This window comes from Heloderma suspectum, chromosome 1 (genome assembly GCF_057233095.1).
Source record: "Heloderma suspectum isolate Gila_16-S chromosome 1, 16-S_ref, whole genome shotgun sequence".
Taxonomy (NCBI): Eukaryota; Metazoa; Chordata; class Lepidosauria; order Squamata; family Helodermatidae; genus Heloderma; species Heloderma suspectum.
This window is the reverse complement of record NC_139458.1, coordinates 439,929,708-439,943,307: the sequence shown is the minus strand read 5'-3', so window position 1 is coordinate 439,943,307 and position 13,600 is coordinate 439,929,708. Positions and strand designations below refer to the sequence as shown.

Genomic DNA, 13,600 nt, shown 5'->3' with positions numbered 1-13,600 from the left:
AAGGAAAGACACACGTGAACTCTAGGCCACAAGCTAAAAGGCACTAAGTGCAACAGAAACACAGCAATGGGCGGATACACCATGGAAAATTTTAATACATTTTTATTTAGAGAAGGTTTTGAGAACCAAGGATAAAGCAAGGCTTCTTTGGGGACTTCAGTCTGTTTTACAATTGAACTGAAAGAGCAAATGGTCTCCTGTCCCTATCAGCTCATCGACTGAATCCTCTTGAGTATGTCTGAGGCTTGGACTGCACAGGGAACAGAGAGGCAGCTTCCTGGTGACCATCCCTTCCACTAGAGAGCAACAGAGAATCTTTGGGAAGCTTTGTCAGGCCTTTTGGTGGCCACTCCTCAGCCAACTAAAGGGATGGTCCCCCTTGCTGCGTGGGATTGAAACCCAGGTATGTTGTGAAGACCCATGGACTCACCAGGTATGCTGTCACCTGGGAGGACGGTTTAGAGACCTGACTGAAGGGTTGCCTACACCCATGAAGCCCGCTGACAGGTATCCCTTTCTCCTCATCCATGTGGGAACAAATGATATTGCCAAGCAGAGCTACGAAGAGATCACGTCAGACTTTGAAGCTTTGGGAAGGAAACTCAAGAACTTTGGGGCACAGATCGTTTTCTCATCCATCCTTCCAGTAGTTAGAAGACAGAAAGGGAACGAAAAATACTCTGGGTGAATGACTGGCTACGAAGGTGCTGCCAACGCAAGAGATTTGGATTCTGGGACCACGGGCTATACTTCCTGGAAGATGGGCTGTTGGCAAGGGATGGGTTGCACCTCACAAGGGCTGGGAAGAATGTGTTTGGCCACAGCATGAAGAACTTCATCAGGAGGGCTTTAAACTGAATTCTACGGGGGAGGGAGACGTAAAGTTGGGGGTAACAACGGACAAAGGCTCATGCACCACAACGGGGAAAACAGCTCTAATAGCTCCCAATAACAGTCTTCAAAAACATGTACGCAGAAAGCCAGACTATAAAGCACATGGTCTTCGATGTCTATATACCAATGCCCAGAGTATGGGAAACAAACAGAACGAACTTGAACTCTTAATACGGGAGGGAAATTATGACTTGATAGGTGTAACTGAAACATGGTGGGATGACTTCCATGACTGGAATACAGCAACTGAAGGATATAACTTATTCAGAAAGAACAGAAGGAACACCAAGGGAGGTGGGGTTGCACTGTATGTGAAAATTACATATCTCTGCACAGAAATACAGGAGGAGGAGCTTGGCAGCTCCATCAAGAGCATCTGGGTTTAAATAAATGAAGCAAAGAATAAAAAGAACATGGTGGTCGGAGTCTACTACCGGCCACCCAATCAAGGAGAAGACGAGGATGAAACTTTTGAAAAGCGAATTGCCAATGTTTCAAGGAAGCACGATGTAGTAGTAATGGGGGAATTCAATTTCCCCGATATTTGTTGGGAGACAAATTCTGCAAAACATGGCCCCTCTAAGAAATTCCTGACTTGTGTGGCTGATAACTTCCTCCTACAGAAAGTGGAGGAAGGAACTAGAGGATGTCTATGACCCCCTCCCCCCCGGCAAAGGCAAAGTACAGGCTGAAGGGGCAGGATTGAAGCTTGAGATTGATAGGCATATGGTCAAGGAACACCTCATTACTTTGAATGAGTTCAAAACTCCAGGGCCAGATGAACTGCATCCTAGAGTCATAAAGGAACTGGCAGAAGAACTCTCAGAACCACTGTCTGTTATCTTTGAGAAATCATGGAGGACGGGGGAAGTGCCAGTTGGCTGGAGGAGGGCTAATGTGGTCCCTATCTTCAAAAAAGGCAAAAAGGAGGAACCTGGGAACTACAGACCATTCAGTCTGACATCAATCCCTGGGAAAATTCTGGAGCAGATGATAAAGCGATCCATCTGTAAGCACCTTGAAAATAATGCAGTGATTGCTCGAAGCCAACATGGATTTGTCAAGAACAAGTCCTGCCAGATGAATCTGATCTCATTTTTTATTCAAGTCACCTCCCTTGTTGATGGTGGGAATGCTGTAGACATCATATACCTCGACTTCAGCAAAGCTTTCGACAAAGTGCCCCATGATCTCCTGATGAGCAAACTTGCTCAAAGTGGGTTAGATGAAACAACGATCCAGTGGATCCACAGTTGGCTACAGAATTGGACTCAAAGGGTGCTTATCAATGGGATCTTCTCCAACTGGGGAGAGGTAACAAGCGGGGTACTGCAGGGCTCAGTCCACACTATTCTATGAAATGCTATTTTAGGCTGCATTAATAGAAGCATAGCTTCCAAATCCTGGGAAGTACTAGTTCCCCTCTACTCAGCACTGGTTAGGCCTCATCTGGAGTACTGTGTCCAGTTCAGGGCACTGCACTTTAAGAAGTATGCAGACAAGCTGGAGAGGGTTCAGAGGAGGGCAACGAAGATGACCAGGGGACCGGAAACAAGGACATATGAGGAGAGATTGAAAGAACTGGGCATGTTAAGCCTTGAGAAGGGAAGACTGAGGGGAGATATGATAGCGCTGTTCAAGTACTTGAAGGTTGTCACAGGGAGGAAGGCCAGGATCTCTTCTTGATCATCCCAGAGTGACGATGTAATTGGAGTAATTGGCTCAAGTTACAGGAAGCCAGATTCCAGCTGAACATCAGGAAAAACGTCCTAACTGTTAGAGCAATATGACAATGGAACCAGTTACCTAGGGACGTGGTGGGCTCTCCCATGCTGGAGGCATTCAGGATGAAGCTGGACAGCCAGCTCTCAGGGATGCTTTTATTTGGTTTCCTGCACTATGCAGTGGGTTGAACTTGATGGTCTTGTAGGCCCCTTCCAACCCTACTATTCTATGATTTTATGAGGTGTTAACAGAGGTTATGTTTTATAAAATATATTCATTTTGTTTAACTGCTGTCTATGGCTGTGCTCTTGTGACCACATGCTCAACTCCCCACATTGAAGTCACAGAACTGGGCAGGGGACTTCATCTTACATTAGAACTGATTATGAATCAACCTTAGGTCTTGGAGCAGACTATGTGGGGGGTGGGGGCAAAACTGAGGAACAAGAGAAAGGTACAGGGTGGGGTGGGCACAGTGATGGCAATAACACTCCTAAAGCCTATATGAGAGAGAATGCAAGCCCCAGGCAGGAAATTTTTAGGGTCAACCAGCACACTGATGGCACAAAAGGCCAAGCCTAGCTGAACACTGTGACAGGCTGCTCCACTTACCTGCTTCAGTGCCTTTTTGCTGAGCTTCTGAGATGATGAGATGAGTTTACCTGATGAGATGGAAGGAGATGGGCAGCCTGGCTGAGGGGAGGATACTTGCGAGAGCCTCGTTGATACTGGAGAAACAAGAAAAGAAAACGGAGAGAAAGATAATCAAGCAGCGCAAGCAGCGTAATTATATGCTGTACATCGCCCAGAGTGGCTGGGTGACCAGCCAGATGGGCGATTAATAAATATAATAATAAATAAAAAAATAAATAAAAAAGCAGGCAAAGAGTAAAACCAAAGTTTGCCCAGGGCTGGAAAGCCAGGTCCCTGGAAACAGCTTCACCTGCCCCAGAGGCACACCAGCAAGTGACCCCCACCAATCTCTCCATACTCATCCAGGAAAGCTGACGCTCCGTCCTAAGAATTGCCTGGGAGAATCTTCCCATAAATGCTCAGAACAGCATCTTAAAGCCCATCATGCATCTGTGCACTTTGCCCCTTAAGCACAAGAGGAAACACCAACGGTGGTGGCTGAGTTAGCAGTCGACTCAGATGTCCACCTCCAAAGCTCTTGCTAAATTTACTGGCAAGGTTTGCCCTTCTTTAAGGCGCTGCAGCTTGTTCCACAAATTCAACAGGTTCCAGCACAGAGAAAGATGGGAGGCCGCTCCATTGGATCTGCTGGGAGACCAATGTCTTTTGGCTCCTCTACTCCCTGAACTGTGTCCATCTAGCTGGTCATGATACTAACAGCTGTGTTGCCAACAACCCCACTGCTGTGCCATGAACCTGGATTGGGAGGCTCCATTCCAGTCTCCAAAGGCAAGCGCAAGCTCCCAATGTGAGGGTTCAGCGACCACTAGCAGTGTAGTGGAGTCAGGGCTCACAATGAAGCAGCGTCAGCAATCTTTTATTAGCAGGGATTCTGATGTCATCAGCAGCCTCCCTCAGAATTCCCTGTTCCCTCTAAGCTCAGCTGCAATTCACACAGTTGCTGGGGAAAATGAATTCTCCCAATAATATATTGTTACCTGTTGTAAGGCAAGGTATTTTGTGGACGCTTGATTTGGAATAGGTAATCAAGACCCATTCGCTTTACAAAAGACCTGCTCCTGGTGGAAGTAAAAGCGCTAGAACTGGTTCACTTGTGTGGATCAAGGCAGCTGCCTGCACTTTTGGGCTCTCCTTGGCACGCAAAGGAGCGAGTGCCTTCACCTCAGCATTTGCCACTACACCACTGGAGCCCCACGTCAGCCTTGTCAGAGAAGCAGCACCTCCTGGCTGAATCTATTTGTCTATACGTTTGTCTATACTATTTGTCTAAACGTATCTATACGTTTGTCTCCTCTGCCGAACCTGCTACCCCTTCCTGAATTGCCTGGACTCCATGGGCTGGTGGGCCCATCTGCTGTTCTCATCGAAGGGCTATGGAGGAGCACAATCTCATATGTCTTCCATGGAGAGAAGCCACCATGAAATAGTCCAACAGACCAAATACAACAGCAGAGACTAGGACAGCCTTATCTGAGTACAAGCCTTTATCTTTCCATTCCTTTCAAAACCTGGTATTTTTTTTTGATAAATATTATATTTAGAGTTAGCCTATCTCCAAGGAATCCAATAAAAATAGGACATCTTATTCCTGACAAGCCTAAGGCGTAGCCTCTGAGGGCACATGATGTGGGGCACATGACTTTGCAGGGGTCAAGCAGGGCCAGGTCAAGCCAGTGCCTGGGCAGGAGACCACTGAGGAGCCACTGCCACTCTTAGGGTAGCCACGTGTCCTGTTTTACAGAGGGCAGTCCTCTATTTATTTATTTGCAGCATTTTAATGCTGTTGTTGTTCAGTCGTTAAGTCAGGTCCGACTCTTCGTGACCCCATGGACCATAGCACGCCAGTCCTTCCTGTCCTCCACTCTCAGCTAATACGGCTCCCAGAGCAGCTTACAATCAATTAAACAAGACTGTCCCTGCCCACAGGCTTACAATCTAAAAAGACATGACACAAGAGGAAAAAGGGATAGGGAGGGAAGGGGGGGTGGAATGGCCAAGCTTCCCCCTCTCATCTCCCTCAGTACAGCCTGCTGGAATAGCTGCTGGTGATGGCCCGGGAGGGAGGGAGGGAGGGAGGGGTGGGGGCTCACGCTCCCTCTTCATATGCAGGTATTAGGGGTGTCATGATAAGGGACAAAGAATGCAGGGACCTAAGAGAAGCAGATGAGATTAAGAAGAGGTGGAAAGAAAACACAGAAGAACTATACAGGAAAGATCTGAATGTCCCTGATAGCCATGATAGTGCGGTCACTGAACTTGAGCCGGACATCCTAGAGAGTGAAGTCAAGTGGGCCTTAGGAAGCATTACTAACAACAAAGCTAGCGGAGATGACAGCATTCCAGCTGAGCTATTTAAGATCCTAAAAGATGATGCTGTTAAAGTGCTGCATTCAATATGCCAACAAATTTGGAACACTCAACAATGGCCGCAAGACTGGAAAAGGTCAGTTTACATTCCAATTCCAAAGAAGGGCAACGCCAAAGAGTGTTCAAACTACCGCACAATTGCGCTCATTTCACATGCCAGCAAGGTGATGCTCAAAATCCTACAGGCTAGGCTTCAGCAGTAGGCGAACCGAGAACTACCGGAAGTACAAGCTGGGTTTCAAAGAGGCAGAGGAACTAGAGATCAAATCGCCAACATTCGCTGGATCATGGAGAAAGCAAGAGAATTCCAGAAGAACGTCTATTTCTGCTTCATTGACTGCGCTAAAGCCGTTGATTGTGTGGATCACAACAAACTGTGGCAAATTCTGAAAGAGATGGGAGTACCAGACCACCTTACCTGTCTCCTGAGAAACCTGTACGAGGGTCAAGAAGCAACAGTAAGAACCGGACATGGAACAACCGATTGGTTCAAAATTGGGAAAGGAGTACGACAAGGCTGCATATTGTCGCTCTGCTTATTTAACTTATATGCAGAGTACATCATGAGAAACGCTGGGTTGGATGAATCACAGGTCGGAATTAAGATTGCTGGGAGAATTATCACCAACCTCAGATACGCAGATGATACCCCCCTAATGGCAGAAAGCGAAGAGGATCTAAAGAGCCTCTTGTTGAGGGTGAAAGAGGAGAGTGCAAAAGCTGGTTTGAAACTCAACATTAAAAAAACGAAGATCATGACATCTGGCCTCATCACTTCTTGGCATATAGAAGGGGAAGAAATGGAAGCAGTGACAGATTTTATTTTCTTGGGCTCCAAGATCACCGCAGACGGTGACTGTAGCCATGAAATTAAATGACGCTTGCTCCTTGGGAGGAAAGCTATGGCAAACCTAGATAGCATAGTAAGAAGCAGAGACATCACCTTGCCGACAAAGGTCCGTCTAATCAAAGCTATGGTTTTCCCAGTAGTAATGTATGGCTGTGAGGGCTGGACTATAAGGAAGGCTGAGCACCAAAGAATTGATGCTTTCGAACTGTGGTACTGGAGAAGACTCTTACAAGTCCTCTGGACTGCAAGGAGGTCCAATCATTCCATCCTAAAGGAAATCAACCCTGAGTGCTCATTGGAAGGACAGATACTGAAGCTGAAGCTGAAATATTTTGGCCACCTAATGCGAAGAGAAAACTCCCTGGAAAAGACCTGATGCTGGGAAAGACTGAGGGCAAAAGGAGAAGGGGGCGGCAGAGGATGAGATGGCTAGATAGCATCACCGATGCAATTAATATGGACTTGAGCACACTCCGGGAGAGAGCGTAGGACAGGAAGGCCTGGCGTGCTGTGGTCCATGGGGTCACGAAGAGTCGGACACAACTGAATGAGTGGACAACAACAACAATTAGGGGTGTCCTTGCTATCACTGTGCCCACCCCACCCTGGGCATTTGCAGTCACCCCCTATTTAACGGGCTGCCCAGTCCACATTTAAAGATAACAAACCACCAGAAGGAAGAGAAGGAAGAGCCAAGCAGGGCCCTTATAGTTAATTTCATTTATTTCAGCCGAAGCTCGATGGGCGGTTCACAAAAATTAAAAAACCATTGAAATACATTATATGAAGTGTAAAACCATTCAAGTAATGACATAGAACAAATAACACGCAACAACATATATCTAAAACAATCAGCCAGAGACAGTCAAAGAGATTCCTGATATGCTGCCAAACGCCTGAGAGAAGAGGGCAGTTTTAACCTGGCGCCGAAAAGATGACATGTTGGCACCAGGCAAGCCTCGTTGGGGAGATTATTCCATAAATGGGGGGCGACCAACAAGGCCATCTCCCTTGTTGCCGCCCTCTGAGAAGGCTCCTGGAGGAGGGCCTTACATGCAGAGCATAGCATATGGGTTGATTCCTGCCGGGAGAGGTGTTCCATCATGTACTGTGATCCCGAGCCATGCAAGGCATTATAGGTCAAAACCAGGACTTTGAATTGGGCTCAGAAGCATACAGGCAGCCAGTGCAAGCAAGCGAGAATCGGTCTTATATGTTCGGACCTTCTGGTCCCCATTATGAGTCTGGCAGCTGCATTTTGCACAAGCTGCACCTTCTGAACTGTCTTCAAAGGCAGCCCCACATAAAGTGCATTGCAGTAGTCTAACTTGGAGCTTATCAGAGCATAGTCAACTGAAGCCAGGTTATCCCTGTCCAGATAGGGGCATAGCTGGGCCACCAACCAAAGTTGGTAGAAGGCACTACATGCCACTGAGACTAGTTGAGCCTCAAGTGACAGAGATGGCTCCAGGAGGACCCCCAAGTTACAAACCTGTTCCTTCAGGGGGAGTGCAACCCCATCCAGAACAGGCTGAGCACCCTCCACCCGGTCAGGAGAACCACTCGCTAACAGCATCTCAGTCTTGTTTGGATTGAGTTTCAGTTTATTAGCCCTTATCCAATCCACTGTAGCAGCCAGGCACCGATTTAGCCCACCCACAGCCTCACTTGAAAATGAAAAGGAGAAACAGAGCTGCATGTTATCAGCATACGGAGGACAACACACTCCAAAACGTCGGATGACCACAATCTGCTGTTTCATGTAGATGTTGAATAACATGTGGGACAAAACCAACCCCTGTGGAACCCCGTACTGGAGAATCCATGGGGCTGAGCAATATTGCTCAAATACCACCTTTTGGAGCTCACCATGCAAATGGGAGTGAAACTACTGCAAGGCAGTGCTCCCACTCCCAACTCAGACAATTGCCCCAGAAGGATACCATGGTCAATGGCATCAAAAGCCACCAAGAGGTCAAGGACAATCAATACAGTCTCCATCTCTCTCCCGACATACAGTAGATCATCATACAGGGCAACTAAGGCTATTTCTGAACCTCGACTGAAATGGATCTAGATAATTACTCTTATCCAAGAGTGTCTGGAGCTGGTTGGCAACCACCTGCTCAAGAACCTTGCCCAGGAAAGGAAGATTTGCCACTGGCCTAAAATGATTAAGATTTTCTGGGTCCAGGGCGAGTTTCATAGAATCATAGAATAGTAGGGACAGAAGGGGCCTGTAAGACCAACAAGTCCAACACCCTGCTCAATGCAGGAATCCAAGTCAAAGCATCCCTGACAGGTGGCTGTCCATCCTCATCTTGAATGCCTCCAGTTTGGGAGAGCCCATCACCTCCCTAGGTCATTGGTTCCATTGTTGTATTGCTCTAACAGTTAGGGATGGCGGAGAATTTCTCCCCGAAACTTCGGGGGGCCGAGCGCCAACGTGTTCGGCCCCCCGAACAGGTTTTGGGGAGAAATCCTCCAACCCCCCCCCCGCACCCCGCACCCCCCCCTGGGACGGGACTTTCCTTCGCCGAATGTCCCTCCCGGCGGCGGGTCCGGCCGGCGGTTCGGCGGGTGTTCGAGCGGGGCAGGAGCGGCAGCCGGTCTTTTGACCGGCTGCCGCCGCCGCCATTGCAATCAAAAAAAAAAAAAAATGCCCCCTGATAGGCTACGTGACAATTAACATAGCCTATCATGGCTAGATTTGCAAAGTCAGTCGTGATAGGCTACGTCAATCATCACGTAGCCTATCACGGGTGACTTAAAAAAAAAAAAAGCGCGTACGGATAATGGCGGCCCCCATAGGGAGCCGCCATTCCCGTTCCTTATTTGGTCGCTGTAGTCTATGTAAATATTTACGTAGACTACGGTGAAAATAAGGGCAACGCTATTTGCGATGCCCTTATTTTCGCCGTAGTCTACGTAAAGATTTACGTAGACTACGGCGACTAAATAAGGAACGCGAATGGCGGCTCCCTATGGGGGCCACCATTATCCGTACGCGCTTTTTTTTTTTTTAAGTCACCCGTGATAGGCTACGTGATGATTGACGTAGCCTATCACGACTGACTGTGCAGATCTAGCCGTGATAGGCTACGTTAATTGTCACGTAGCCTATCAGGGGGCGTTTTTTGGTTTTTTTTTAATTTTCGCGTTTGCAGCCGGGCGAGGCGGGAATCCTCCGCCCCGGCCTGAATTTCGTCCGGGGCGAGGCGGGAAGCCTCCCCCCCCCCGGCCTGAACTTCACGGGGGGAGCAGCGAAGCGCCTCCCCCCCACCGCGAACATCCTTCGAGGACAGGTAAGGGACTTTCGTCCACCCCTACTAACAGTGAGGAAGTTTCTCCTGATGTTCAGCCGGAATCTGGCTTCCTGTCACTTTAGCCCATGATTCCGTGTCCTGCACTCTGGCATGATGGGAGAAGAGATCCTGGCCTCCTTCTCTGGGACAACCTTTCAAGTACTTGAAGAGCGCTATCCTATCTCCCCTCAGTCTTCTCTTCTCAAGGCTAAACATGCCCAGTTCTTTCAGTCTCTCCTCATAGGGCTTTGTTTCCATTCCCTGATCATCTTCGTTGCCCTCCTCTGAACCCTCTCCAGTTTGTCTGCATCCTTCATAAAGTGTGGCGCCCAAACTGAACACAGTACTCAAGGTGAGGCCTAACCAGTGCTGAGTAGAGGGGAACTAATACTTCATGGGATTTGGAAGCTATGCATCTATTAATGTAGCCCAAAATAACATTTGCAGCCACATCACATTGTTGGCTCGTATTCAGCTTGTGATCGACAACAATTCCAACATCCTTCTCACTTGTAGTATTGTTGAGCCAAGTATTTTATTTATTTATTTATTTAATTTATTAATCGCCCATCTGACTGGTCACCCAGCCACTCTGGGCGATGTACAACCCACCATAAAACAATTTAAAACAATAAAATTCTACCATAATTTTTTTTTTTAAAATACCCTAACCCACCCCAAATGCCTGCCTGAACAACCACGTTTTTAATGCACGACGGAAGCTCATTAAAGAGGGGGCATGACGGAGTTCCCTAGGGAGGGAGTTCCACAGAGTGGGGGCCACCACAGAGAAGGCCCTCTCCCTCGTCCCCACCAGTCTAGCTGTCCTGGCTGATGGGACAGAGAGAAGGCCATCCGAGGCTGATCTTGTTAAGTGGCCTGTCTGGTGTTGCTGGAGGCGCTCCTTAAGATAGGCTGGGCCGGAACCATATAGGGTTTTAAAGGTCAAAACCAACACCTTGAATTTGGCCCGGAAAACAACTGGTAACCAGTGCAACTCCTTCAGCACTGGAGTGATGTGATCTCGCCGGCGGCTGCCTTTAATCAGGCGAGCCGCCACGATCTGTACCAGCTGCAGTTTCCGAACCGTCTTCAAGGGTAACCCCACGTAGAGCGCATTACAGTAGTCTAAACGAGAGGAGACCAGGGCATGTACTACCGATGGGAGCAGATGGTCGGGAAGGAAGGGGTGCAGCCGCCGTATCAGATGGAGTTGATACAGCGCTGTCCGGCTCACAGCTGACACCTGAGCCTCCATGGACAGCTGGGAGTCCAAAATGACCCCCAGGCTGCGGACCTGGTCTTTCAAGGGTAGCTGTACCCCATTCAACACCAGGTCAACATCCCCCAGCCTCCTCTTGTCTCCCACCAAAAGTACCTCGGTCTTGTCAGGGTTGAGCTTCAGCTTATTCCTCCCCATCCAGCCACTCACCGTCTCCAGACATTTGGACAGGGATTCTACGGCCAACCTTGGTGAAGATTTGAATGAGAGGTAGAGCTGCGTGTCATCCGCATATTGATGACACTGCACCCCAAACCTCCTGATGATAGCCCCCAGTGGCTTCACATAAATGTTAAATAGCATCGGGGAGAGGATGGAACCCTGTGGCACCCCACAAGTAAGTGGTCACGGGTCCGAGTATTGCCCATCTTGTAACTGTCCATTTGGTTTCTTTTTCCTAGGTGCAAAACTTGGCATTTCTCCCTGTTAAATTTCATTCTGTTGTTTTCTGCCCAGCACTCCAGCCTATCAAGATCACTTTGAATTTCTGTCTTCCAAACTATTAGCTATCCTGCCCAATTTTGTGTCATCTGCAGATTTGATCAGCATTCCCTGCACCTCCTCTTCCAAGTCATTCATAAAAATGTTGAAGAGCACTGGGCCCAGGACTGAGCCTTGCAGTACCCCACTCGTTACCTCTCCCCAGTTTGAGAAGATCCCATTGAGAAGCACTCTTTGAGTCCGATTCTGGAGCCAACTGTGGACGCACCGGATCGTTGTTTCATCTAGCCCACTTTGAGCTAGTTTGCTCATCAGGTGATCTCAGGGTACTTTGTCGAAAGTTTTGCTGAGGTCAAGGTATATGATTTCCCCAGCATTCCCACAGTCCACAAGGGAGGTTACCTGATCCAAAACTGAGATCAGATTCGTCTGGCAGGATTTGTTCTTGACAAATCCATGTTGGCTTCGAGTAATCATTGCATTGTTTCCAAGGTGCTTCCAGATGGATTGCTTTATAATCTGCTCCAGAATTTTTCCAGGGATTGATGTCAGACTGACTGGTCTGTAGTTCCCAGATAAGGGATGTCAGAGAATTCTGCTGTGGACCCCAATGAAGCCAGATTCAAAGGAATCTGGCCTCCAGAGTCCATGGTAGAATGGATCCCTTACCTCCGCTGCCTCCCTGGAACTATCCGGAGCCAGATCCTGCCCGTGGCGAATCCCCGGACCCACTGGCCAGCTCTGTATCACCAGCGATATGGCCACCATTGCCATGCCGTATTGCTAGGTCAAGGGCTGACTCCGGACGCAAATGGCGTCTACTATGCCATTTGCGGCCGTAAAGCTCTTAGATTAAGCTAAATGCAGCTGTAAATGGCTGCATTTAGCTTAAACTAAAGGCTTTATGGCCGCAAATGGCGTTTGCTATGCCATTTGCATCTGTGCTTTTTCACGGGATAGGCTAACCTATCACAGGAAAACCCACAGACGCCATTTGCGGCCGTAAAGCCCCTAGTTTAAGCTAAATGCAGCCATTTAATGCTGCATTTAGCTTAATCTAAGAGCTTTACAGCCACAAATGGCGTAGTGGACGCCATTCGCATCCGGAGTCAGCCCTTAACCCAGAGATATGGCACGGCGATGGCAACCGGCCATATTGCTGGCGATATGGAGTGGCGCCAGCCAAAGAGGATTCCGGGGGGAGAGACAGATCACCCCCCCCATGGGCGGATTCCCCCCCGGAACGACAGGTAGGGAATCCACCCATCCCTATTCCAAGGTTCCTCTTTTTTGCCCTTTTTGAAGGTAGGGACAACATTAGCCTTCCTCCAGTCATCTGGCACTTCACCCGTCCTCCATGATTGCTCAAAGGGAATAGACAGCGGTTCTGAGAGTTCTTCTGCCAGTTCCTTTATTACTCTGGGGTGCAGTTCATCTGGCCCTGGAGATTTGAACTCATTCAAAGTAGGAGTTTCTTTAGAAGCGGTCTCAGCACTGCCTCTTTCAGGCAGCCCAGGACCACTCCCTCTCACATTTATCACCTCCCTGGCCCGGCCAGCTGTTCCTTCCCTGCCAGTTTTTATAAGATAAGAGGGGCAAGGATCCAATACAGAAGTGTTTGCATGAACCAGTCCAAGCACTTTGTCAACATCCTTGAGCTATACCAACTGAAACTCATCCAAGAAAACTGGACAAGGCAGTGCTCTGGACACCTCACCAGATTCACCTTCTATAACTCTCGAGTCTAAGTCCTGGCCGATGTAAGATATTTTATCCTGGAAGTGCCTAGCAAATGAATCACAGCAGGCCTGAAATGGGTCTACAGTCTCCTTTTGTTGTTCAGTCATTCAGTTGTGTCCGACGCTTCGTGACCCCATGGACCATAGCACACCAGGCCTTCCTGTCCTGCGCTCTCTCCTGGAGTGTGCTCAAGTCATATTCATTGCATCCGTGATGCTATCTAGCCATCGCATCCTCTGCCGTCCCCTTCTCCTTTTGCCTTCAATCTTTCCCAGCATCAGGGTCTTTTCTAGTGACTTTTCTCTTTACATTAGGTACAGTCTCCTTAGGGCCAGCATTTAA

At 48.4% G+C, this 13,600-nt stretch overlaps 1 protein-coding gene across 3 annotated transcripts in view; it reads right to left on the bottom strand.

The window, feature by feature from the left end:
- The window catches only part of ASXL2 (ASXL transcriptional regulator 2), a 136,270-nt gene that overhangs the window by 25,845 nt on the left and 96,825 nt on the right, over positions 1-13,600 (bottom strand). For all 3 annotated transcript variants that reach the window (XM_084829557.1, XM_084829558.1, XM_084829559.1), the window contains one exon: positions 3,232-3,347. In XM_084829557.1, the coding sequence (XP_084685683.1) occupies positions 3,232-3,347 (116 nt within the window). The remainder of the gene's footprint in view (positions 1-3,231; positions 3,348-13,600) is intronic.